Source organism: Bombus pyrosoma, linkage group LG14 (assembly GCF_014825855.1).
Source record: "Bombus pyrosoma isolate SC7728 linkage group LG14, ASM1482585v1, whole genome shotgun sequence".
Lineage (NCBI taxonomy): Eukaryota > Metazoa > Arthropoda > Insecta > Hymenoptera > Apidae > Bombus > Bombus pyrosoma.
Window position 1 is genome coordinate 4,950,491 of NC_057783.1, and position 27,595 is coordinate 4,978,085.

General features: G+C 36.7%; 1 protein-coding gene across 4 annotated transcripts; it reads left to right on the forward strand.

Annotated features, from left to right (window-relative positions):
• The first annotated feature begins 299 nt into the window (after window positions 1-299).
• On the forward strand, window positions 300-27,595 carry LOC122575206. Of its 4 annotated transcripts, XM_043743849.1 has the most exons (9): window positions 301-1,086; window positions 10,613-10,837; window positions 11,602-12,179; window positions 19,883-20,063; window positions 21,166-21,300; window positions 23,310-23,318; window positions 23,400-23,793; window positions 24,310-24,565; window positions 25,578-27,595. In XM_043743849.1, the coding sequence occupies exons 2-9, from the start codon at window positions 10,615-10,617 to the stop codon at window positions 25,926-25,928; spliced, it is 2,127 nt and encodes a 708-aa protein (XP_043599784.1). In that variant the 5' UTR covers window positions 301-1,086; window positions 10,613-10,614; the 3' UTR covers window positions 25,929-27,595. The 4 variants fall into 4 exon arrangements, with proteins under 4 accessions (XP_043599783.1, XP_043599784.1, XP_043599782.1 ...); XM_043743848.1 differs by having other exon boundaries at window positions 300-1,086; window positions 23,310-23,793; window positions 24,310-24,551; XM_043743847.1 differs by having other exon boundaries at window positions 23,310-23,793.

Sequence of the window (27,595 nt, forward strand, 5' to 3'; positions counted from 1 at the left end):
AACATGACGAAATCGTCTAAGATATAGTAGAATCTTTCTTCTTCTTTGTTTCTTTATTTTCTTCTTCTTCTTCTTTTAATGAAAGTTGGTCGAATTTCACGTGATAGTTATTAGCGCGAGAAACGGGCGAGCGTCGAATCGCGGGATCGCAAGAAGAATCGAACCGCACCGCGAGGATAGCTCCGTTATAGTAACACACGGCACTGCACCTTCACTTTGCCGTGTAACAGATAGTATAGTCGGAGCCCTGCCTTCGCTATACTACGTTGTGCTGCTGACCCAAATGAATCCTATGGCCAGTCAGTCCCGGTCCGGGCTTCTTCGCGGCAATATTGCTCGCTCGACAGCTGGTATCATATAGACGCGCCCGTTCTTTACATACCACGTTTAACGACAGCTCAAACAATTTCACTTGTCATTCATGCGTGTCAATGGTCAGTCGTTGATCACGAGACAAAGATCGGCGATTTAATTGGAAATTTAATTTAACGGTCGGTGCCCATATTGCAGCGAAAATCTGATGGTCCAGTGAAATTTCAAAGGTACCCCAAACAGTGAAAGTTTCCAATCGATTGATATACGCGAAACAAATACGGTGACTGTTTTGGATAGTTTGTTTTTTGGAAAAATGTTCCGCAGTGTTCGTACTCCGCGTTGACATCAAGAACCGACAATCGGTGTGCATAAACCGATTTGTTCGCGTTTTGGCGGGAATTATTCTTTCAAAAAATTATTACTCTCTTGCTCTTTTTTACAATTCTTTAAATTGGGCACTCGAGTATTTTTGTTCTAGTGTAAAGTTTTATCAGAGAAAGTGTGACAGAGAGAAGTATCATTTCCTGGATTAGAAGTGATCATCGAGCTGTAGATACTTTGTACGATCTTTGATATAATCGTAACACGCGGTACTTGGACCAGAACAGAGGAGGCTGAGGATGCCTGAGGCGGAAACAAAAACGTAGAAATCGCGTCGCACCGGCCACGAGGATCCGATTGATCGAGATCGCGCGCATCCGCAGGCTCTGAATAGCGATGCGGTTGCATTCCACGGCAACGATAGTTCCGCATAATCACTGACACTCTGCAGTGAGTACCAAATTATTTTCTCTTATTTTTATCTATTCTATATCTTTCTTTTCCGATATTTTTTCTCTTTCCTAGTTTTCGATTATTTCTGGCTAACGACGGAAATGATTTGTAAAATATCAAGGACATCTCCGCCTCGCGTCCTTGCGTCAGCTTATGGACGGTGCATTAATTCGCTCAATGAGCATAACAATGTAAATGCAGTCCTCAATCGGATACGCCGACCCTAGTACTATAATTTCGAAATTATGCTCGTTCCGCGATGAAATTCTAATTCGGTCGTATTCCGGAATTCTGATTCGCAGGATATTACTCCTTTAGCCTTTTATCTCGGTCTGATTTTAAATTGGTTGTCTCGTAGGGTTTCTAATTTGGATTTGCGAAACTTTAAAAATAATCGCGTGTAGTTCGCAGAGTATAACAAGGAAGTAATCAGATATTCCTGTTAGCTCCTATTACGAGACAGAAACAAGTTTTTCTTACGGTATAGTCCCACGTAAATAGCGAATCAACCTCGTAAAATATTCATACGGACAATTTTTTCACTATTCTACTATTACTTACAATTAGAAACCGTCAATTGAAAAGCTTTCCGGTAAAAGGACTCTGGTAAAAGGAAGTCGTACTGGCGAATTGAATAAATTGCCTTGGAAATTTTAGTTCTAGCTTTTCAATATTAGCTACGTTTTTCATAGTATTTTGACAATCCATGCATATACGTGTATAGTAGAGCTGTCTTACACAATTGAATTAACTGTGTCAATAAATTCCCTCGTATAACACATATACATAATTTACTCGTTATAGTTTACAAATATAAGTTTCAAGAACTACAAATCACCTGATTATCCAATTCTACTAAAATCCTACTCTAGCAAATGTTAATTTTGTTTTCTAAACGAAGATTCTATGGTCTACGACTTCTACCGTAGAATAGCTACTCTAAGGTAGTAAAATAATTTTATGTGCACGCTTAAACCAAAAGATAAGAGGTGAGATGATATATTTTTTTAAAAATGCTAAAGGTCTTTGATTACACACTCTCGTGAGTTGTCCGTTATTTTTCAATTCTTTATATCTTCAATTCAACTCGGCTATTATTTTCTTTTTCAACCACGTTGTATTAAGTCCTCCTTTTCAAATTGGAAAGGTCTACAAAAACTGATTATCATAGTTTTCTCATTTTATTTCTAATTTGTAGGTTGTGACTTGTAAAATTTCGCTAATAATATTAACGGAATTGCAGAAGAAGTATCCGAAGAAATTCGATAATGTGTGGAGAAGATTCCTAGTTCGCGAAATAGCCGTTTTTCCCTGACCTCGAAACAACGCGGAACATAGACAGTGCGGTTGCGTTTGGCCGAATGGAATTTGGCACGCACGTACTTGACGGTGGCTCGAGCTACAAAAAGTATCGATGTATCAAGGCACTCGAAGCCGTACAGAGGCCGTCCTGAATCTTCGGAGACGGCCAACGAAGTGGCCAAAGCCACGTTCAACCGATAATGTGATCGCCGATGCAAACCGGCCGCGCCTAATCTTTCTCGACGATACGACAGATCAGTTCTCGGTTACTTTCTCGCCGGTATTCGTAACCTACTTTTCGACCACGATGCAGTCACCCCATGTGCCGGTGCCAACAACTCGAATTAGAAGGGTTCTAATTCGCTAGAATTATCTTGGAGCTGATGTCGCAGTCTCTGAGCATTCAGCTTCGCCTGCTTGTAATTTTGGAAGTTGATACGTGATCCTCGGATCTTCGTTTGTATTTTTGTGTTCCTTCTGGTAGGTAATCTTGAAGAGAGAACTTGATCGAAATTAAAACTTTTTGACGAGAAGTTGACTCGATCGAAGATGCTCCAATGCATTCGATAGGCAGAGAAATATTTTTGAAACCAGGTTCATAATTCGCTAAAGTCATTTCCTTCGAATTTCCAAAAGAATTTATCGAGATGAAATCTTTTTCAGAAAGACAAGCTTTCATTTGGCGATTACACCGTACATTTTCATTTCTCTTTGCAAATTCCGAAGAGTTGGTCCAAATCAAGATTTCTTTAGAAACACGGCGGCTCTTCATCGATGCATCAAATCATCCAATCGGCGGAGAAATTTTCTAAGAACTAATTGTTTAATTCGCTGGAATTATCTTCGAACGCATCGCGGCAGCTGCATACTTTATCTGCTTGCGATTTTAGAAATTAGTACACGATCCTCCGATTCGCCTGTATTTTTATTTTTCTTCGGAAAGTCCGAAGAGTTCATCGAAACCAAGATTCCTTTGAAAACAAGTCGACTCTTTGTCGATACATTAATTCATCCAATCGACAGAGAAATTCTCTGGGAACCAGTTTCCACCTGAACCAGCAAATTCAGAAACGTACGCGTGTACGTACATGGATCAAGCCATACGTTTACCTCTTCTCGTCTTACCTGGCAAAACGAAATTCCTGTTGGGTGGATCGCGCATAACCATCGTAAGAAACGGTTTCAAGGTGGAGGCCAGAGTCCTTTTCAAGCCCCAGAAGAGACAGGGAACATTCCTTACGCGAGATAAAGAAGCATAGAGGAACGGGAGACACCGTGAAAGAGTGGGCGACGGAGTTTCACATGACCGAGTTAGAGCATCCAGTTTTGCCGGGGGCATGATACTCGTGACACTAAATATCGTTTTCACGTAGGCTGGTTGATTGCTCGACAGAGAAGACCTAATTGGCCAGAGGTCACAATCATGAAACGTAATTTCATCCTACTAGAGGTAATTGCGGGAATTGCCGTTCCCTTGGCATCGCGAATGCTGCGTGTGATACCTCGAATTGAATCTCGAACGGCTACCGATAAATTGCGCTATTCAGGAACGTCTATTGGAGTTTCAGGAAGTTAAATTGGTCGACCAAGTTCTTCGATGATATTCGACGCGGGGGAAGATAAAGATGGATTGAAATGAAAATTATTTTTGATTGCAAAGTTCAAGCTAATACTTTTCCAGAGAAGATGAAACGAGCTTAGAATTATTATGTGCTTCGTGGATGTCAGGAATTTAAAAAATATCAGGTTTAGAATTTTCGTACTTTAACAAAAGTTTTTCGTTTACGTAAAACCTATAAAAATAGGGGAAATTACTATTGATGTAATAGCAGTTTCGAATGAGTAACAGAATTAGCAGGAAACGTAGAGTGGTTTTGATATAGATTGAATTGCGATTAAGTCTTTAGTTGGTAGTCTAATTATTTTCTTAGAAGAAGTATACGTTTCCTGTAATATATGCGAAAATTCAATTACTTTATTATATTAAATTCTTTTTATACTATCCATAGAATTTAAAAATACACTTCCTGTACTTTGGAACACTATGATTATACAATTATTTTCGACGATTATATGCTCGTTATTCTACATATAGAAATTATAGAAAGTATTTAAATATTCAGACACATCTTTCTATTTACCATAAAAAGCTGCACCAACTCGTATACCAAAGATATCTTTAGCTTGGAGGATATTGCGGCTAAAAATTTAATACGCGTTTATGGCATTCAAGTGTTGGCTATGTACTTTTACAAGCTATCCAGTGATGCCTTTCGCGACCAGGAGAAATTGACAGAGATCGCGTGATTCAGATCTATCGCACCTTTCGTAGCCAAGCTTTAAAATAATAGTAAAATGCCTAACAAATGTCCACTCTTTAGGATGTTCTTCTTTCGCGTTTTGATATTTTATTATTAGAATAGTTATAGATCTCTGAGAAGAATTTTATTTTGTTAGTACCGGTTGACTTTCGGTAAGAATAGGGTCAAGCTTAGCAGATATTAACGTCTTCCTCGATGATCTCATGTGGCTTCGTGACGACGAGCGTTTTTTCTGACCTTGCTCGATGCTACACACCTCCCAGCATTCCAGTCTAATCGAACGACACACCTCTCACCGCTGGTGCTCGTAGTCCATGGACCGGCATGCTGGTCATAAACGTGTTCCTCTATCTGTGTGTGCTGCGATCCACGTGATTAGGAAGCAGTGGCTTTTAAACTTGTATTGCTTCTTCGATGGATGTTTTCTTTTTTAACATTTCGAGAGGAACATTTGAACTTTCCAGGAGGAATCCTAGGCTATAAACTGGTCTTTTAGATGAACCTCGAGGTATTCTTTTAGGTGCTTTATCGTTTTAACGGAAGAATTCGAATCCTGAGTGTCTTGAACTTTCGTTCTTTCGTCTATTTTTTAAATCCTTAAAAAATTTAACTTTCTTCTACGGAAATGGAATTTTTTACGTTTTCTTTAGGTAATCTATCGAAAACTTAATTTTCTACGAAAATAGAATTGTAAGTTTTCCTTTAAAAGTTTAAAGTTCTTTAAAAGTTTAAACTTCCCTGAAAATAGAATTTTAATCCTTTCACGCTTCATTGTACTTGCGTGCACGCAACACTGCATTTTAGTAAGTCATTTATTAGCTAAACTATAGATGTATTTCTTTTCGGTAAAATTGACTCTCTTGAACGGTAATTTATTAGCGAATAACTTGTTGATAATAATAAAAGTGAATAGAGTAACCATTAGTTGTTGGTTGTAATGTATAGCGTATAGACTTGTCGTTCAGAATTTTAATCAGTGAAATACAATAATCAAGTGATTTGTGATTCATAAATTTGTAGAATTTCACCAGTTTTAGTACTAAACCTGTTACTATTATACGAGAAAGTTTGATTATAAGTCTACAGATATTTATTCAAATTTATATATATGTGTTGTATTTTGCGAATATAGTCAAAGAAATGGAACATAAGTAATATTATAACAAAAAGATACTTTGGATATTTTATATATTTTTGTATATTATATGTATTTTCATGATCTTGAATTCCATAACATTATTATTATTATTATTATTGTTAGTAACTGGAAATTTACGATTTGTAATATTAATATAATTCTATAACGTAATGCAATTTTCAAATTGTAATGCACAGCATGTCTTCTTTTTATACTGAACTATATTATAAACGAATAATGAAAGAACGGTCTTTATTTCAGACTAAAAATGACTCATTTGTGAAAGGATAGAGAAAATAGAATAAGAAATACCTGTCTCTTCTCTAAAAAAAAAAAAAAAAAAACTAAACGAAAATCTCGAGACATCTGTCCAAATTCCTGCGAAAGTAAATCCTTTTTATGGCATTACCATACAGACGCGCGCGATTCTGCGGACTTTCTTCGGCGTAACCTACTTCCGGCAGAAACAGCAGGAAGAATGACGTTCACATCGAGCTAAAGAACCGAGTATAATGGAGACAAGATCTTCAGACTGGTTCCTTCGAACGACATTGTTATCAGTAGAAGGAAAATTAACCTGGTTTCCGTGACTTTTTCTACTTTGAATCTAATTTCACTTTGTCCAAGCGCCACATAAAACGTTACCATCATCAAACTAATTAAAATTGCCGGTATCGGATTCTTTTTGTTTTTATTATTAAAAGTTACTTCTTTACAAGTTATTAGTAATAGAAATGCATTTTTTTAAATGGTTTTATGAAACAGACGTAATTTTTCTTCTTGCATAATTGTACTACATTATTACTGACGAAATTTTACAAGTGACAAGTTTCACGCACTAACAATAATAATAAATTTTTTTACATAACGTTAACAGGTTTGATTCTAAACAAGTGTTTTCGTTAATATTGATATTCATTTTCATTAATAGAAAGGCATGGTTACATAGAGATATTTATCATCGTTATATAACTTTAATTATAAATTAATTATATACAAGATATTTAGATACATATCAAAGATGATCATTAAGTGTTGTGATATTAAAATATTACAACACTTAAATACTTTGAAAGAATTATTAAATATTCTGTACAAAGTTTGATACAAATATTTTTCTAAACTCCCCAGTAGCCAGATTTCCTTGAAACGTACACCTCGCTAATTATTTTCTTCATTTACTTACGCAACTAACGCATTAAGATTATTGCATCGGCTTTCCTTAGCGATTTCTTACAAGGATAACCGAAATTTTCCGCCTTATAATATCGCACGTTGCATGAATATGATATTAACAGTCTCGTAAATTTTCAGTATGAAAACGTAAGACCTACTCTACGAACATTTGAGACTCATAAGCTTACAACAACCTTTCTAATCTGCCTCATCCTATTTTGAATACATACCAATTTTGAAAGCATTCTTTGCTTCCAAATTTCTTACTTCCTTACTCCCGCTATTCCCTTGCTGCACTTTTTAGTGTACCAATTTTACTAATTATTCTCATATACTATTCAAAATTCTTCTCTATGCAATCTACAAGAGGGAGCAGCGGAAATTTATTTGTTAGTTGCTACCCCTCCACTATAGACAAGACCCGTTCCCTTAAAGGCCTCTTTGTTAATCGTCCGCAGCACAGTGCGGGTATCTTGATGGGTAAATGAATAAAAATTTATACAAATCTTTGGCATAAAAGATTGGGGTTAGGAGGAGAAGTAGAAAGGGTGATAGCTAGCAAGACAAGTGGTGGAAGGCTCGAGCAGTGGAAGGGGTGATAGTGGTCGTCAGTCGGGGAAAACATTCATGTTTCCTTACTTCAGCTATTTTTTTACTAATATAGGTATTTAGCCGGTCACTCGGAGGTACAAGAGATGGAAGATACATATTTACAATTTTTGATCAATGAGATAAGGACCACGAGAAAGTAATCGAGGGTGTGGAAAGATTTCACGAGCCATTCGCTTCATATTCGCGTGTTTCGATTCGATCCTCGCTGGGATTCTTTTCTTTCTTTTCTTGGAAACCTCCGCGATCCCGGTAAAGTCTTTCCGTCAAGAAATTGCCTCGAAGAGGCCTCAGCTTGACTGACAGCACCAAAGTGAAATTTCCTCGTCGCGTAACAATCGTTGAAAATCTCTGACTTGGTGAAACCCCGGTAAAATTATGAAGTTTACGTGATATTGACGATAAAAAAGATAATAGTACGACTTGCGCAAAACTTGGGAATTTATGCAACTAATCGTTGAACACTTCATCGTTTTTAAAGAGAGAGTTACTCAACTTGGGAATATTGCTCTCCACGCTGTTTAAAATATTTTTAACGTTATTTTTTAGCGGCTCGTATCTTCAAATTGTTCGTACACTCCCTTAACACGTTGATTAGTTAATTAGTGAACGTGATTTTCAACACGATGATCATCGATGATTGTGCGTTACTGAATTGTTTAGAATTGATGGAAATAAGATAAATTTCATGGACTGAAAAATGTTCAGCAATGTGAACAATTTCGATGGAAATGTCGGACGAATCCTTTAAAATTCGACTCGTTTCCAATAATAAATTAGACTACGGCCACACGCGGAATAGAAAGTTGCAAAGTGGAGCCGAGTTCAGACGAAAGAAGAAGCAGAGTCCGTGGCTGAATACTTGGAACTTGAAACGAGGAAGAAAAATCATGATCTGCCCGGTGTCTCTTCGCGTTATCCTTCTCTCTTACCATCGTTGACATTTTACGTGAAACCAATCAAGAACTTCCTTCTTCTCGCGATAATAACTTCGTTGATTAACGATCATTCCCGCCATTCTTCCTCGAGCACGAGGATGTAATAATTCGACGCGTACGACGCTAATTGCGAGAGCTTTCATCGAGATTAAGGCATTGCCACTCTCACTGACGAGAACCTTGCCTCTGAAACGAGCCGAGGAAACTAACCTTTCCTTCCACCTGTAATTTCCCTTGCGTTTTCCTTTTTTCTCTTTTTTTTATTTCCTCTCTCTGTCTCTCTGTCTATCCGTCGATTCTTGTGGCATTTTCCAATTATTTCGTCGTCATCTCCCAACCAAATTCTTGGAAGCTAACTGTTCTAGCCTCGTTTACAGCGAAGATAAAACCTGATATAATAGGATAATTAACAGGTTTTAAGCTAGTATTAAAAACTAGAGAGATAAATGTGGTAGCATGAAAGAAAAATAGTATCGGTGTATGGCGTACCATTCAAAACCGAGAAGCAAGAGTCAAATAAATAAATGAAAAATAAAGAAGAAACACGATAAGTCTTGCGCTTTTTACAGAAAAGCGATTTTAAAATTCAATACACCGTCAAGTAAATTTTCTTTTATCTTATTTCAGGATTAAATACGTATTCTTGCTATCCATCTATTCCTGAATATTTGGAAAATACTGAGTGTCGTAAAATTAGTTACGATGATTCTATTGGTTTCATGCAGGATACTGATTGGATGGGAAAGCATCGAAATAATAGAAAATTATTAGACGACCTAGATAGTTGGTTCTTCATCGATAAATTTGGTTTCCAAATTATTGAAAAGTGAAAGAATTGAGAGAAGTAGATGATGCGATTTTTAATCTTCCTCGATTGTTAAATTTATGTTTCCCGTGCCTTTTATGGCACTATTTTCGAACTTAAAATCACACGAATATCCGAGATCATCTCTCCACCTCTGGTAAACTGGGACAGATCGAGTGCATTTTAATGAATAGTTTGCTCGTTTCATTTTACCGGTTGTAAAGTTCGTTCCGTTTCGAGCCTCCTCCTGGGAGTAGAGATCGAGACGGACGATTAGCGCGAAATTACCTCGCGTGAAAGACTTAATTGGATGAATTGAAGTGATTCTTTTTTCGGCCCGTTCGATCTTCTTTCGCCTGGCAGAAACCTCGTATAGAAAATTTTATGCTTTCCCCGTGGTTTAATGAAAAGTATCTTAACAGAGAATAGACGTTCCATCTCACTTTCCTTTCATCTTATTCGAATGTGAATTCTATATATGTAACACATATCTTCGATTAAATATCCGTTTACGCATGTGTATATCTTGTCTGCTAATTTATCGATAATATTAGTAAATTGAGAAATCACTAGTTATTATCGATTTCAGAAAAATTTGAAAGTGCAAAAATGCAGAGATTGTACATAAGATACGTAAGCACAAAAATATAAGTAACGCAATTCGTCCACTTGGGTCCCATGTCTTTAATTAAAATGGCAGAGAAGAGAAAGTTTATAAAATAAAAAGTATGAAAAGTATAATACATGTAGAGATGGTATCTATAATTTTATAAACTGGATCTACGTTTAATTAAAGAGCGAATAAATATAATAGTACTATGCAATAAGTGATTATCATCAATATGATAAAAGATTGTTGATACAAAAGATTACTAAAATTTATAGTGTCAGTATCAATTCAGCTTTCTTTTATTCGCCACTGTATATTTATAATTCATGTAATCAAATATCCGTAGCCTATTAACAGTTAATAAAAAAAATCATTTTTCTCCGAAACTACGAGAAATTCAGACCTGAAAGGATTCAAAAGCCTCTTTTAAGTCTGGCAGTAAATTCTATACTTTCCCCGTAGATCAATGAAAAGAACCTTGACAGAGAGAATAGGCGTTCCACCTCACTTTCCTTTCATCTTATTAAAATGTGAATTATTTCTATCTTCTGTTAAAAAGGCACGCTAATTTTTCTCTTTCCTTCTCGCATAGGTGTTAAAAGAGAGGTTGTATTTTGATTTCAGAGATGCGAAGCGAGGTAGGAGAATGGCTGCCCACCTGTGTAGGTTCTCCGATATGCATCCTGCTGTTATCTTGGTCGCTTCTGATTTATCAGAACCAGCCATCCTCGGCGAAACGGAAGATCGACGTGTTCACGGTAGCCATTCTCTCGCAGAGTTTGGTTCACCAGCTTGGATTGCTGTTGTACGCCATTCTTACTCTCATTCGGCCAACTAATCACTTTGGAGGTAATGAAACAAGAAGTTACGCATCTGTTGCTCTATCATTATTGTAGGAAGAGAAAATGATAGGAGTGTCTGAAGAGAAAGCGATTGAAAGAGGCTTGAGAATAGACAGGGGCAATCTTATCCCTTAAATGCATTCTTTCTAAATATAATAAAAGCTTTGGAAACAGGTAATTGATGCGTTGGAAACTCGGCAAAATAATTCTAAAACTCGTTCTAATCTTTTAGCATTCTTTTATGTAGGAAACTTTTATTTAGAAGCGTGGGGGAAAGGAAACTTCATATTGAAATTATTACATTAGGAAACTTTGCTTATACATTGTACGATTAATTGAACTGTAAATACTTATACAAAATAAATTAAATGCACGGTTTATGTAAAAATGCACAATGAGAAAGTACAATTTGTATGATTTTTTTAAAGTTGCCCGTGCTTTCTACGCGATAAAACAATTTCGTAAGGTTTCATAATTACCAGTGTCACTTGAGCACTAGGGAAGGCGTTAGGATGAAGCGAAAATGAGATGTAGTTAATTGGCTACGGGCAGTAGAAAGCAAATTAAATAAAGTAAGGGATTGAGGAGGTGTAAATAGGATGAAGTAAAAATGAGAGAGGATTTAAATATAACACGTGTAAGTTGGTACGTGTGGTAAAAGTGGAAGCATAAGTGAAAAGAGATAAGATTTAATGTAAAACAGAGTTTTCATTCCTTGGCTCTCAAAGCTGAAATATTAATAAAGTACATAATTATTATTTTATTTCACAGAATTCTGCTCGACCCTAGTCTGGATGCTAAACTCGTCTAGCATCCTTCAAGAATTGACGCTGACCTCAATCGCAATTTTCACCGCGATAAGCATGGGCGACGAAGCATTAAATCTTACGAAAAATCATCTCAAGTATCATCTGGTCAGTTTAAGCGTGATCAGCGCTTGCGTTGGTGTCACTGGAGTCCTCAACTTCGAACCAGATCTCTGCGTCTTCCTAGCGCAGGAGATCTCTCTGAAATATGGAATTTTCATGAATTCACTACGGTGTCTGTTGGCAATGACGACTGTGATCAGCCTGCTGATGGCTTTGGTCAGGAACATCTGTCGTACACCGAAAGCCGAGTTGCTGAAATCAGTGTCAGATCTATCGGAAACGAGTTCGAAGAATTCTTCAGGAGCCTTCGAATGCCATCCTCAACATTGGGATCCTTCGAGTGGATCGTGCACCAGTGGATCCACTAACAGCAGAGCTTGTTTACGAAAGAAGAGAGTCCAGATAGACGAAGCTAGCGGAAGATCAACGATTTACAGCATTCTCTTCGTTTGCTATGTCTTTCAATATCTTCCAGTTTTGGTAAATATCCCTTTGCTTTACATTTTATCTTCTTTTTTTCATTTGTGTAGACTCGGGTTAACTTCGCTGCATATCTTTAGTTATTTTAAATCTAACTCTACCTTTTTTAACATTAGAAAATATGGCACACGTATTTCAAAAGTGACGCAACTCAAAAATGGTTTTCAGACAAGGCGAGGAACTATTTGGAAGCTTGCAAAAATATTATTTATTGAACGTTTATTATTATTAACAAGGAAAGCAGTTTTCTAAAATAAGAGTAGGATTGAAATACAGAAATTCAAGAATTGCAGCAGTATGAGAAAATTAAAAATTATAGAAAGTTCTGTCTGATTTGATAAGTGATATTTTTCAATTTATCTTTCTATCGACCGATTAGTAGCGTGAGTTGAATTATTGACTGTAACGGGCATGATTTCGTAATGGGCATGATTTGACTTATTTCCGATTATGTTATTTGTCACGCGCTATTAAAAAACTACTTGCGATTGCACGAGCAGATCGTTGGTTTAATTAGATCATTAAATCAGCCTGGTAAATTGGTATTCGATTATAGAGGTCGTTTTATAATGATCTACTTGTTCGATGACATTTAAACATATCTTTAATTTCTAGTTATTATTGAATTTATTAACATGATTGAACCAGGAACATTACAATTATTAGATTATTTTAAATAGCAGAAATACTTCAAAAAAATATGTTTATATTCAAATGGATTACAAAAAGGAAAGGGTACCCTTGAAAACCGGAACCTAGCTCGAATTCCCTTCCTCCGGAAGTGAACGAGTCTCCGGTATTATTCTCTTCCTCTCACACCGGAATTCCGTTCATCATTGAGAAAGTTAGCATTTCAGAAATGGAGACAAATGACCGAGACTTTCCTTTCGTATCGTATGAGTTTTTATTAAATTAGATACAAAATTATATTCCACGGCACTCGAAAGAAATAGGAGTTTACATTCTTGGGGGGAAAAAGCGGAATATTTAGTTTTCTTGAAAAGGAAATTCCAGCAATAAAAGTGCACGATACAGGAGTATCGAAACATAAAAAGCGACAATGAGACGAAGAACATTGGAGACTTTAAAACTATAGATTCTGGTAGTGAAAAAGCGATGCAAAGGCAGGGAAAAGGGGATAGTAATAATAAAAATCAGCGTTAATGGTGCAAGAAGACTAAGGAGGAATATTTCATAACGATAAAAAAATGTTAAGCAGAACAAGGTCACCAAGAAAAAGAGACGGTAAAAAGAATAACATTAAGGATATTAAAGAAGTAGTTTCACTAGAAAAGCCGTGTAAAATCATATCAATAAGGAAATTCCGGCGTTAAAAAAGCGGTACAGGAACGCGAGGAGGAGCAACAGAAAAAACTAGTATCATTACACACGACCGATAATGTATAAGTATATTCGAAAGTGTGAGCTTAATATGGATTACGACCTCGATATCAGACTCGATTATGATTCGTTGGATGGCAAGCTTGTCGCTAGAGAAACTTCTCCTGACCTTACTCATTAATATTTATAATCGCTCGTGTGACGTATCTCGTTGATTATTACAGCGACCGACAGTGAATTAGGTTGCTTCGATCCACGCATTGAAATCTCCTCCATTCCTCTCTGTCTCTTTCGTCCAGAAAAAATCGTTTCATTCTATTTTTCATAAAATCTAACGAAAATTGTTTCGTTCTATAAAAACCGATGAGATTTTAAAAATATATTTATAAGGTATAAAAAAATTTTTTATATTAATTTCCCGTTTAAAATCTTCCGTAGTTTCATTTTCGAAGTCTGACTGCCACTAATAACGGTAATATGTTAATTCGTAACAATTTATTGCTGTCGACGAATATTTACGTTGTTTCGATTTTACTTTTCTCATTAACTTTTATGATCGTATCTCTCCGAATGATTTTATACAAATACTTGAACGTTACAATGTAGTGCGTTACATAAACGCATCCGCGATATTTAGTGGCCAGTACATAAATAGGAAACGCTTACACGTATACTAATTACTCAACTAATTATATCGTAAGTTTTACTTCTATTTCTTTCTCTGTAACAGCGTATTTAAAAATACATTTCTCGTACTTTTGAAGCACTATTATTTTATTTTTGTTTTATATAACAAATTTCACGTTATGTTTTAAAGTTCATTGATCTTTATATTTACAATAAAATAAGATATTATTACAAACCTATACAATAGAATTATATTACAATGTTTAATAAAATCTATATTTAATATAGATCGGCTTCTATATCGACATTTTCAATAATAATTATTGGATTATGGCCGAGAATTGTTAATTAATAGTCATAAACCAAATTACATTAAATTTACCATAATCTATTAATATACTCGCCACTGTAATCTATTATAAAATAAGTGTTACAAGTGTATTATTTCCATGTCAGAATTCAACACGCTCTCCAAAACGAACGTGAAAAGAATTCTAAGCGCATCGATCAGGAAATATTCGGTTTCACGATGACTAGGAAGCATAAGCGATTACCAGGCGACACTGGCACAGAATAAACTCAACTTTCAGACCTTCGGTCTTTTTACTCGCGTTGCACTTTCCTTTCAAACACCCCGCGCCAAGCAAATCGCTGTCAACCGAACCGACCTCGATCAACGAGAAAGCCAGAGATATATTCGCTCGAATTCTACGCGAGTCGAGCACCGTGACTCTCCCGCGTTCTTCGTCGAACAATTAAAAGGCAACCTACACTATTACTCATAAATATCCGGCCACGTTGGTCGATTCGTAGTAACAATATATGAATTTTATCAGAATGTACAAATTAACGATGAATTAATACTTATTATGTCTTTATGGTATTTATTATGGCTTTAAATCTAGATTACCCGTTAGAAAGATAGCAACAATATGTTTTACTATTTACTATATACTCGTATGTATTGTATATCTACTACTATATACATATAGCGATTCGCGAAAGTGTATTTGAACACTGGAACAGTCCATCATTTCCAAGGATGTTATAAAAATTATCTGAAAAGATTTAAAGATACGAGATTTCTGTGAAATTTATTATGAAACGTATATTTGTAGAGAAATAGGATAAATGAATTACTCCTTGATTATATCGATAGATTATATAGATAGATTATTTATATGAATGTAATAACATGTGCATGTACTCTTTTAAGAAAACGTGAATGAACTTATTATCCAAGCTATAGTCTTGTTACGGTGTTAATGATACTACAGAATGCTTCGTATAATATGTACATGAACATATTAATGAATATATTAATGAACATACTAATGTGAACACATATTCATAAAAGATTTCTACAAGTGTCGGAATATTTTTGTGCGTTACTGTAGCTATGCTGATTATAAAGGATAAATCGTTGTAACATGATTCGTTCGTGATTTTATAATTAAAGTGTATCTTGTCAAAAGTAAGCAGATATCTAGACTCTTGAGCGATAGCGTAAAATGCTTGGAAGGCTCGTTCAGGATTCAACGCGAATCACCGTTGAAATTGATTGGAGAAACTCGCGTTGCTCATGGACAGAGACAAGATAATGGTTGCGAGATAAGAGGAAGGAGAGAGAGAGAAGTATACGACGCGCCCCTCATTGTGGAATCGCGCGAACCGGGGCGATTCGCTTGTGCAGCACGCGTGCAACGACGCTAGTTACGTGTTAAATATACGCCACAAGCCGAAAGTACGCCAACGAGTATTCTTCGAAAGATTCGGAGCAGAAAATCTGTTGCTCGAGATTGCGTGGGTATTGTAATTGTCGGTTAATGGAGGTTGAAGAGCAGGGGCGTGATCGAATTATGGGGAACGAGCTTTCGATCGTCTTTCTACCGAAGCTTTCTTTTTTATTTTGTGACAGAGAGAAATTGTAGAGAAACGGTTTAGAATACTTTATAAGAAATATGGTAAATGTTCGATATTGCGACAAAGGAGGGAAAAAGGTTTATAAGGTTATTTTATTATAATTTTATGATAATTTTAGAAAACAGGATTCTATTTCACAAGAACAGCAAATATTAGAATATCTAAGCGACGACGAATATACTCGTCAAATGCAGTTAACTGGTTAATTGGGTTGTTTATAGTCGCATCAACTACTTTGGTCATTAGCGACTATAGTAACTACTCGGTTAGCCAGTTTGTCAGTTTATCAGACAATTTATCTTTGTTATTGTTATGTTGTAGCTTGCTAAAGTATTGTTGATTTTGAGGCGCGATGGTTTCTGTACGTCGAGCGGTATACGAGAGGATATTCTACTGTAATTGTCTGGTCACAATCGTCGGAGATGGATTTTTTGATAATGTGTACAAGTCGGTGATCTTCGTGTGACCTTTTTGAATCTAGGCATAACCTGTTCTATCCTAGACGAGTTTTTGGTTTCTTGTTTCTTCAGTTACTGGGAACATAAAGATGATAATTATTAGATAGCAATATTAACTTGGGATTAATCCTGCCAATGGGAAACCAGTTTTCGATCGTCTTTCTGTTGGAGCTTTGCCTTTATCTTCTGACAAAGAGAAATTCTAGAAGAGATTTAGAATATTTCCTAAAAAAATATGATGAATTTTACATGTTAGCTTTAGCGCTAGAACTAGAAGATAAATTCGTTGAAACGATGAGTTTTTGATTTATTGGTTTTTCCAGCCAATGGAAATATACATATGATAATCATTAATTATCGAATTATCGTACAGGAACAACTAGATTCTTAAATGGTCCGATAGAAAGTCTGAACATAAGAACAATAAACCAAATAAGGATGTTCGTAACCCTGAAAGTATCATAAAAAGCAACGCGGTTTATTTTCTTCAGTTTCTTTCCTCTTGACAGAATCACGCGAAGGAAATCTTAGTTTCCCGGGTGAAATTCGAAATTCAATTATATCGTCCATGAAACGGTTTCACTGTGTTAATAGAACGATATTTCGAGGTTTCCCTTTCCACGGGAGAGTCGCTTTCGGTGCGCCCAACGCTACGCACGTTTCCCCTCTATCTAATTAAGGTATACTAGTTTCGATTTCATATCACCTATTGCGCGCGTAATAGCCGCGCAGAATTCAAATCGCTAGAGCCACTCTCTTGCCGCGTCGCCAAATTCAATAATCTAAGTGAGCAAATTTATCGAACGATATTTTCGATAGATTTTTCAAAATTATTTCATTTCCCTTGTGTATTTGCAAGGAGACGACGATACAAATATGTACGTATATAGTAACAAACATGATTTAATATAATAATAAATTTAGATTAAGAAAAATTGAGAAATTGATTAATCAGATAATATGAGAATTTACATAGAGTTAGACGAATGAAAGAAATTTCAATGAGTGTGCTGAGTGAGCTAACGATGAGTGAGTGTTAAATTAAATTTTGAAACCGGTCATTTGTAATGATCTGGTAAGGCCCTAGAGCATTAAAATGTGTCTTAGAAGAATTTTACTGATTCGGAATCATTTTTGGAACGTTTCTGTTATTATTATTATTAACATATTATTATTCTGTTATTATTAACATATTTCTGTTATTTTTATTTTACTCGTGTAATTTCATCGAATTAGCCAGTATGCACGAGTGGCCACGTGCAATTCATATCGCACATATAATTCCATGTAAATCCAGTCTAGAATCGCGGCGCGATTTCCCAAGCGACTAGAAACCTTTTCTTACGTCGATCCTGTCATTAACTTCTGCACTGGCCGAGAGATACGAAATACGACTATGAACTTTCATTGTTGCGTAATCGGCCACGATTTCTTGCCGCTTTTTCCACAGCTGTTCGCGGTTATATTCTTGTCGAACGTACGAAGGGTCGTACTCGTATATCTTGTTTTATCCAGTCGCGAACTATTCGACTCGAATGTTAACGCGGAACGAAGCTCGGTGAATATTCATGAGTCGCTCGACCATTCTCATTTTTGCAACGAGTGCTGCGTTTGTTAACGCGAGCTACGTATTGGAACTGTTTGGTGGAAGGTTGGAAAATAGCGGATATCAGTCTTTCAGGGGATCTCAGCATCCTTGGAGAAGCTCTGTATTCTTTGCAGTTGCGTTTCAAGATAAATAATAGATACAAGAGAATTTTATTTATCCGATAGGAAAATTGGAAGTGGATATAAAAGTCAAAATGCGAAACGAGAAACGATGCAAGCAGATCGTAAAATATTTTCTGGAAAATTACCGAGATTATATTAAGCGTGTTAAAGATGTTAAAACGTTAAGCTAGAATTATGTTTTGAAACACCTATTTTTTGTGTATTTCCTTTGTCGCATTAAAAATGTTTATCATTATACACGATACGGGTTGATTCTCAGATTATTTGATGATTATACAACCTGGTCACGCGATCCAGAAAAATAGGAACGTTAGTCCGATTGTTTAGAATAATATATCACTTATTGCCGCTTATTTTTAATCCAATTGCATTTTCCTAATATCGAAAAATATTTCCACGTGGCTTGAATAAAACGCGAAGACCTTGTAAACTCTTGTCGGTGTGCATGATTTCTCGCTTCAGTCTTATGTGCAATATTCTTCGAACAAATACAGTATTCTTACAAATACTGTCTGTTTGCTGAAACGAGAGCGAAATTGAAATATAAAAATTCAAGGATCGCAGCAAGTTTAGAATCTTGTTTCAACAAAGAGTTCCACTGCAACGCAACCCTGTTTCTCCTTCACGCGCTATTACGCGGAGAAGGTATCGAAGGTATACAAGGTATACTTATTTACGCGCCAGCCACCCAATGAAGAAAAAAAACGCGCTTCTGAAAGCGCGACCGAACGCAATTTTCACTACGAGATTTCCCGCTCGCGGCTGACTAAAATCGAAAGTAACACACCGGCCATATAAGGCGACGCGTTTCGACGTTTCCCTCGTTCCCTCTTTTTCCATCGCACCCTTTTCTCGGTTTCTTTCCGCGGCTGCATTAGCATGGCCGCGAAATTACAGAAGCGTGCGCGTCGCTTGTTTATCGACGCGTCGAGGGCAGACGAACCGAGTAATTAGCCGCGCGCGATTCCAATTGCATTCCACTGCATATTTCGCTCGGCGAAAGCCACGGTGTGGCGTTCCTGACACGATTTCTTGGCGAAATCTCATCGATCGAGAGAATAAACTATCCCTTCGTGGCTTAGGAAAATCCTAGAGAAATCCTGGAAATATATTTCGCGCGATCGCACGACGAAATGGAAGTTTCAAAGAAGAATTTAAGTTTCTTAGATGAGATTCGTAGTCGAGGAAAATGCGACAGGGTGAAATATGTGTGCGGAGTGTTTTTCCAATTTTTCCAAACGATACCGCTATATATTATGGTTATACGTGAGAAGAAATGTTGTATAAATATAGATCGGTTGAAGCTTTATTTAAGAATAAAAATATAACGCAAGACATTCTAGTGGATTTATGATAACAGTACATGAGCACGATCTCTATGTACGATGAGTACGATAAGAGCACGATATGAACACTTCCAAAGGTTTGAATATTTACGCTTATTCGTTTGCTGGGATAACCAGTGAAGGATACGAGTGAGAAAATTTCAGGTTTTGAACAAAAGTCAGAAATAAAAGATCGCGTGTAGAAGAGAGAGGGGGATTGGAAGGAAAAGGAATGTAGGAGACACTGGGGACAATGGACCGTGGTAATAACGTAGAACAATCTTCTTTCTCCTACCAGGTCATATCTATCAAGCCAGGTCTGCTAAGGGATTTCTGCACAACCCAGAATCTGGCGACTTGGTTGCCTCTGGTAAAGGACACCCTGCTGCCGGTGTTTCTGGCGCTGTTCGACAAAATGTTCTGTCGCTACGTGGCGAAGGTCTACACGAAACAGGATCACGCGAGGAGATTATCTCACGGTACGTGATTCTCTGTTCTAATATAAATTGAGTAAAGGTGAGATTTTCTGCAAGCTTATTGGATCACGATCATGCACGGATGTAACATTTTAATCGATTAGCCGTTTCTTTGATAAGTTAAATTAATTTAATTGCTACACTGTGGACTTTTATGCATTTATTTATGACTTGAATGTGTTAGAATGCACAGAATATGCGATGGTACATCGTCGATCACAAATATTATTGATATCTAGCAGATATAAATTGAATGCTTTTCATTGTCATCAGTTTCTAATTATTTTATTATAAATCTATTATCGCATTTGCATCGTATGCATCTCATAATAGAATACTAAATAAAATGAAATTTGGAATTCAATAAATATAACAAGTACGTGGATATCCTAATGCTTATAGCGTAGCTGATAATATAGCGTTATAATGTTTAGTAAGTAAAGCAATTATCTTTCTAATCCTTAATTATATAGATAAAAATATATAAATCTACGTAAACATCGGCAGTCCAATTATCATATTTTGTACGAGATCAGCGAGTATTCCAGTAGAATAGAATATCCGACCTATGGTACATCTGATGCTTACAAGAAATCTTGCGTCAAGACACGATAGCTCGATTTTACGATATTTTCTTGCGAGGATGGTATCGATTGCAGGATGAAAAATGCAACGTGTTGACCCAGAGTACACGCGTGGGAACGAGCTGCATCGAACGCGTAATCGTCAAGGAGAAATATCAGTTACGCGACAGCCCGTCATCTCGCAATCCTGGTAACCGCGTATCGCGCGGTTAATTTCTCTTTTACTCGCGCCATTTATTCCTGCTTCCTTTCCTTTTTTTTTTTTTTTGCCTCTCGTTTCCTATAAAATAATACTCCGAACGTTTCTCGATCGTCGATCGTCCCGATATTTCTGTCTGCGGAATGATTTATAGCCGGCCAACGTCGGGCCACGACGCTTGATTTCACTATGTGTTTCATTTTTGCGGCTCCGCTAATATAGATCGCGAGGTGAGCGAATTTTGCGCAACGGCCACAACAGAAGAGAAATTGACGGCCCGTTTCTAGACGATTTCACGAAAAAATTTCTGTTACGCTTCCAGGCGGCATTGATGGGAAGTTTCGTCACTTCGAGCAGGACGCCGAGTATAAGCTGCAGTTGAACCTGAACCACGGACTCAAGTTCCCCTTGACTAACGGAAGCCTCTACGGCCGGTTGCACAATCATCAGAACAGAGGCGAGTGTACACTAATTTTTCGACACGCTTCCTTTGCTCCTTCTATTATTGCCTCTTCTCTCTTCTTTTCTTTCTCTCTTTCTCTCTTTCTGTCTCTCTCTCTTTCTCTCTCTCTCTTGTTGTTTTTAGCGGTAGCTAGCTTATGTAGGATTTCTTTAGTGCTGACATTTACGCTTGTTGCCCATTGACACGCTCTATGTCCGGCTATCGCGATTTATTATATGTTATAAAAACTACAGTTAATACGAAATATGGAAGTATGACACACATATGTTTATAAAAAGTGGGTACAAGTGTTCGAATACTTTCGTGACCACAATGCACTTTATATGGTTCGTAGTATAATTTCAAAAGCAAAGAATATATTTTTTAATTATTGTTGAAACGAGGATACGGTTTGTGTATCAAACTAATCGCGATTAAATTAATTTACGAAGCGTTAAGAATACAACTTTTAATTAGAACATTATTTCGATCCTTTTGGAATAAATATTTAGTCGAAATAATTATCAAATTCTTTCCGGGCAGAATAATCTTTTCCGTATAAAAGTCGTTCGTTATTCGTTAAAATTCTGCTTTCTATTTATTCGAGTGTTCCATTATTATTTATTCGAATAATTTTTAAAGTATCGTATTATTATTACGAAATTAATCATTTCTTTTACAAACGATAACAAGGATAATTGTTAGTTAATTTTGGAATAATTGTCTTTACGTGGATGTATTCGGTCCGTACGCATCCGTGACAAGTCGAAATTCTAATACTCTGCCAGAGTACTCCACTTTTGTAGTCTCCTTATTTACATACATTTCCAAAATCATTTTCCGAAATGATTTAAAAAATTCATTCATTCCGATGAATATTCATTATTTCGAAGCAACTTCCACCAATGGATTCCGCTCCTATTTATAGAAATGTGCGAAGGTTTCACAGCCATATTGATCTGGCGAACAATGCCGGTGCTGTTGCAACGCTGAATATTTATTAAAAATTCCTGAATCCTCCGACAATGGTTTCTTGCGCATTATCTGTACTTCGAAAAATCTTTAAAGAATCACGAATTCTCCGAAGGGACCATTTTATTGGATACCAGGGACAAATAGCTGCCGATAGGCAACTATCTATCGAAACATGCTCTGAATTTTTGATCGGGAACCATCGCACGACCCGGTTAACACGCGTTAGGAATTTCGTGGGACGATAATCCATCGCCGATAGAAAGTGCCGTTTCCTCGCGAACGATAGCACAAATACCTTGAATTATGGGCCACTGTGCAAGTAGGAAATCGATATTCTCGGTCACGTTTTCTAGAATTTCTGACGGTACACTTTTCTCCTGCCCTTGAAAATCAATTCTCTCGCACTTTTTCAACCGGGTCTTTCGGAAGACAAACTAATTAACTCCACATTTTTTACTAGTTTTATAATTTCGTTGCATAAGCATACGAATATCCAGTTCTTAAAAACGATTTATTCTATGAAACGAGTTCGTAAGCAGATGACATAAATAATGGTAAACTAAATGGTAAAGAATCATTATTTTTCTCTAATTTTCCATTTATGGAGTTGATTAATAGGGTCTGTGAGTGAGCCAGTCGTTGAATTCTTCTATCCTAACTCTATACTGATTTTAATTTAAGAATCAGTAAAGGCCAATTAGTGAAATAATGCGTCAAGTCTTTCACACTTTCCCAATTTTTTAATTCTTCCATTCTGACTGTATAATGACCTTAATTGAAGAACCACCAAAGGCCGGACAATAAGATAATACGTAACACACTTATACTAGAAGAATCAAAGTCAATCAATCTGAAATTGCCGTGTTTTCAATAATTTTCAATTTTATAATTATAGAAATTTATTTTCAAAGAGCAACCTCTCTAGTTAAGAGACTAATAATTGATAAAATAAAATTTTCCGTGTAGCCCGCAAAGAATTCCTAAATAACAAAATTCGCCGACGAATGCCCTGGAAGGGTAAAAAAGAGACAATGGAAATGATGTTTCAGGCAAAACTGGTACGATAACGATGGGGATACAGCACTACCCAAGAATACAATCTCTCAACGAGGACAATAATTACGCTTCTCTCCCCGCAGAACTCTCTTCCTACGCCAGCTCGACCTTCGAGCCACGCCAAGAAGCAAACGTCGTGGAAACAACGAGAAAGAGCACCGTGGACCAGCAGAACAAACGTCCAAGACCAAATGAGATTTTCCAGGAGTTACCCGGCAGTCGTCGAAAAATTGGTAGTACCGACGTCTTTGGTCAGAATATGGAAAACCTAGTCCAGTTGGATGATCCTTGCAGCAAAAGGAAGTTTACGAAGAGTCTAGATGAAATTCGAGAAGAACCTCCGAGAAGGCAAGCAAGGAGCGCGCTTGGCTTGGAAAATTTGATCATTGGCTTAGATAACAATCTGCAGGAAGAGCCACGTTGCCCTAGAATCGCTCTGAGGAGAAATCAGAGCTTCGATCATGCTAGATGCCAATCGTAAACATTATTGATTTCTTTGGAAATTGTATTGTCGAGACTCTCTTGCACTGTTCAAGTAATATTATTAGCGAAGGTTTACAACTTACAAGTTACCAATATTAAACAATTCTTAAGCTCTAATGACAAGTTTAGTAATGGAATAAGCGAAGTTTCATAAGACTATTTACAAATGTTTAATGATTATTTTAAAGATTGTTTGGTATAAATGTTAAAAGTTTGAAAAGCTTCCTTTAAGATTCTATTAGACAATTGGCCTAGCATTATTAGTAAAAGTTTACAAGTCATCTAGCTACGAGCTATCATCAGTATTACTAATGAATTTTAGTTGATGATAGAGCGAGTAAATTTCTATAAATAAATTTTATAAAATCACCTGTTACCTATCTTGAAATATTGTCAAATCGTGCAGCAACTTGCAAATTATCAATTCGCTAATATTATCATTTTCTAAATTATCGTGCAAGAGGATCTGTATAAGAATAGCATGAATACTTTTTATGGAAAATGTTTCAGGTACCATCGACCGGCGCTGGACTCGAGGACGTACGACTTAAAGAAGCAAGATCAAAAGAAAGAACAGCAGAATATTCAGAGAGAGGAGACTCAGGAGGAAGGTGATGGTTATGAGACTTCCGATGATGAGAGCTGCGATCTGGAGAATGGAGATTTCGATACCATGAGCTCTTGCAGGAGTCGAAGCAGAAGCTGTTGCTCCGTTACCACCGTGGCCAACGACGATTTCGAATACTTTCAACGTAAGGGAACTAAGGTAACATTTCCAGCAGCACCCTTTCATACTTCCTAAAGCGTCTTACAATTTTCATAAACGAAAATTTGAGAAACCTATAAACTTGTACTCTATTTTTACATTTTTTTTTTTTTGAAACACTGTTTCTTTCTCTCTTCTTAATTTTTACCTCGTTTTATTTTCATTGATATAAGTTAGGAAATGGAATAAAAGAAACGTATAATAATCTTTACAATTTAGATTTAGTATTTATTATTGGTACGATAACTTTCTTCTTTTCAAAACGTAACTTTTAGTTTCAAAGAGTTTTGTCGTATATTTTGTTGAAATGCAAAGGGTTGAATTCGAAGTCGTAGTTACCAAAGTCCATGTAACGTTTTCGCTGCAATTTACACATACGTCATTTGAACTGTTAATTTAATTAGTACATCTGCTTTAACAAAATTTCATAGCAAAAGTAACGAACAATGTGTTAAAAGGAACATTATCGGTTAAACTCAAACCCAATTCAACACTTTTCTAATAGGAGAAAAGGTGCAATTCCTGAAGTGAAAACTATGCTCGTATATTATATTTTAGTAGCCGTAAATGTGAAACTTGTACCGAATTCCCATGATTTTTTCCACCTCACACCACCGCCACAGCTTTCCATTTATCACGCCAAAGTCGGCAACGAAAATGTGCTGAAACAAATACAATACTATCGCTTGAAATAAAGCCATTTCTAATGGAAAAAATATGCAACTCCAAAAGCGAAGTAGCTGCATTCTAGCATATGAATTCGTTAAACATACACCAGATTGCTATAGTCTTCTCCATTGCACATCACCACCAGCTTTCCATATATCACCTGAAATTCCACGCAAACCACGTTGAAAAATCCATCGCGAACAAACCAACAAAACGATCTCCATTTTACCCATGCACATTGTCGGCGAAAAGTGCGAGGACCATTGGAATTACTTCATCGAGAACATGATTGGCCTTTCATCGATTGCATAATGGAGGATCGTGAGAACGTGCTGTTTTGCAGGTGGAGCTGCTGCCCTCGAAGAGAGCCAGCGAGGTAAAGGTCAACATGCGATCTTTCACGCCGAGGATCATCGAGAACGGGACGGAAGAGAGGAGGAACAATCTGATAGACACGAAGCCGAGCATACAGTCGTATCATTTGAAGAAAACGAGAATAGGTCCCGGCTACTCGATGAACGATCTCGACAAGCTCACAGTCGATCGGAGGATGCCGAATCTTTCGATCGAGAGCTTGAAGAGCACCCTAAAAAACTCGGACGTCAGCTATCTGGACAATGGGGACATCTGCAGGCACGACATTGGCGGATCTGCACCTGACTTCAAGAAAATCTTCGTTACTGAATTTATATGAAAATTCTGGAGGACAGAATTTGTGGAAATTTCTTTGGAGAGAACGATCTGCGTTTTAGTGCACTCCAATTTTCTGACCCATTTTTCGTCTTCTTTCTTTTTTGTTTGTTTTTTTTTCTTGATAGAATTTGACCAGTAGAATTAAAAAGGATACCAATTTTAAATTTAGGGTGGCATCTTTAGCCTAAATTTAGGACAGATGACATCATAATCAGGGTAGTCTAATTGTTACGCTTGAAACTAACTTCTTCAGATCTACTATGCAAATACGCTATCGAAGCATACAGAAGTTAATGGAAAATTTACAGTGCCCTGAGGTGAAGTCAATGATTAAAAGCAATGATAGCACGATGGCCAATGATCTTAGTAAAGTAGGTTGGAGAAGATCTTGGATGAAGTAACAATAGAGCGAAAGACGAGGATAAGGAGGATTGTACAAAGTGTTCATTGTAATATAAGCCAATATTATAATTAATTTCTTTTAAGAAGCTAAGGTATATCTTGTACAAAACAATGGCGAGTCATTTCTGAAGAAAAGCGTAAGACTTTGGCACGAGAGGAATGGAAAGACTGTACAAAGTATTCTTTCACAAAGAGACGTGTTTTTCTTTTAGAAAAATTAGGACTGATCTTGCATTAGAAATCTTATATATAGAATCGATTTTGTAAAATGTACAGAATTTTTCTTTATACAAGAAGATCGTTAAGGCTGTAGAAAAATTTGCTCTTTTACGAAAGCGAGGGTCGTGCCTAAGTAGAAATCGCGAGGTAATCTCCCGCAGTTCCTCTACGCCTAAGATCTAGAAAATTATATAACAACCACACGGAAGTAGCCGGATTGGAAAGTTTGCAAGAATGTAGCCAGCCCGGTTAAAGAAGATAATTAATCCAATTGTCAGTTTCTTGTTTTCTCGTTCGATAATTATTGGCTTTTCAAGGTTCGAATAAATACAATCAGCACGCGGAAGGACGCATTTAAATCTTTCCAACAGCTAATTACCGATATTTGAACGAGGATAGATCCAAGTTCGATTTAAAGATCGTATGAGAGCGTGTGCGCTATATAGAGATACAAATGGAAAGGAAAATTAATTAAATTGTGAGTTTCCTATTTTCTGCTCGATAACTATCGATTCTCCAAAGCTTAATATAAACAGAGTGCAAGAAGATTCCTTTAAACCTTCGCAGGTTTTCGTGTAATTGCCTGAATGATATTTCAACGACGATAGATTAAAACTCGATTAAAAGATCGTATGAAAGCGTGTACGCGATACGGGGAAACAAATGGAAAGGAAAATTCGAAAAAACTGATTTGAAACGGTGATTCTGCGTTTTAATAGAACGATACATTGCGGTGCGTCATCTGTCCATAAATCACGACCGACCGACGTAATAACTTATGGGTCTGGAATCGAAATTGCAACGAGGCTGAGTTACGATCCGTATAGATACGAGACGATGTCTAAACAGGAATGGTGTAAAATATGTGTAAAATATGTGCTCCCGTTGTTCCCACAATCCCGTATCGGCCATTTACGTAACGCGAGATGTTTTTGAAAACATGTTCAACGCCTTCGATTATTGTATAAAGATCGTTTTGTATATATCTTGTACATTTTGTACGGTATTATTTAATTCATTAAATATACATATATGTGTACGTGGCAA